The sequence below is a fragment of the Sinocyclocheilus grahami genome, unplaced genomic scaffold (genome assembly GCF_001515645.1).
Source record: "Sinocyclocheilus grahami isolate Dianchi unplaced genomic scaffold, SAMN03320097.WGS_v1.1 scaffold4370.1, whole genome shotgun sequence".
Taxonomy (NCBI): domain Eukaryota; kingdom Metazoa; phylum Chordata; class Actinopteri; order Cypriniformes; family Cyprinidae; genus Sinocyclocheilus; species Sinocyclocheilus grahami.
Window position 1 is genome coordinate 4,086 of NW_015509318.1, and position 1,095 is coordinate 5,180.

The 1,095-nt window shown below is 35.0% G+C and overlaps 1 protein-coding gene across 1 annotated transcript in view; it reads right to left on the reverse strand.

Annotated features, from left to right (window-relative positions):
* The window catches only part of LOC107576806 (protein-methionine sulfoxide oxidase mical3a), a 14,600-nt gene that overhangs the window by 2,990 nt on the left and 10,515 nt on the right, over window positions 1-1,095 (reverse strand). The window contains exon 3 of the mRNA XM_016262937.1: window positions 38-137. Within this exon, the coding sequence (XP_016118423.1) occupies window positions 38-135 (98 nt within the window). The 5' untranslated portion in view covers window positions 136-137. The remainder of the gene's footprint in view (window positions 1-37; window positions 138-1,095) is intronic.

Sequence of the window (1,095 nt, forward strand, 5' to 3'; positions counted from 1 at the left end):
ATGGGAAATGAACACTGAAGCTTGGACGTCTACTCACAATATCATCAGCTCCGATTCATAGCGCACCAAGGCATTCTTCTCCTGGACCAGTTTAAACCATTCCTGCATCAGCTTTGGATCGTCCTTTTTACCCATTCCTGCAAGAAACACATTGGAGAAGCATGAGGAACCTGGCAGTTAACCACTCGCTGACAAACAGACACCCACACAGCAAATGCGATGACAGCCAAGCCAGGATGTCTTTGTCAGGGCAAGAGTAGGGTGAGAATGTGGAAGACCGTGATGAGGTCGAGCCTGCCGGGTTCACAGAGGATGGCGTGGAGGTATGGCTTCTGATTGGACAGCATATCATGATCAATACTGATCAGACTGGACTTCTGAGGCATTTGGTCTTTTTCAAGGCAGTGGATATTGCTTCAAACTTTAAAAGCTTCTTTTGCAGGACTACGTTTATTAATTATGAAAGCTTCCTAATAATCCAAGTGAATGTCTTAGGTATATGTCGAAAAGTGTGAACATCTAAACTTGGTTTTACCTTTGTGGGTCCATAGCTTGCTCCAAGGAGGTTTCCTCCAAAAATTATGCAAGTTACCCAACTGTATACCATTTTAGCCCGATGCCATGGCAATAATTATGGCACATCATAAAGAAATGTTCCAGTTTCATTACAAGTTCAGCTCTACTGACAGCAAGGTTGGCAAAGTGTTGATTGCCACAAGAATTAATTTTGACTCTTCTCTCAGGAAGCATTCTATCTTTGCTAAAGAACTTATGCTAATTATTATTTCTTACAAATAATATATAAATATAAATAAGTATAAATAACACGTGACAGTTCAAAAGTTTTTGTTGTTGTTGCTGTTTTTTTTGTACTTTTATTCAACTAGTATACATTAAATTAATCAAAACTGGCCATAAAGAAATAGTTATAAATTATTTATATTTTAAATAAATGCTGTTTTTGAATTTATTAAAACAAAAATCTTGATTTTGCTTTTTTATATATAATTAACAAATAACAAAATACATAGAATATATATGAATATTATTATAAATACAAATCTACTTTTTGTTTTGTAAATATATATATATATA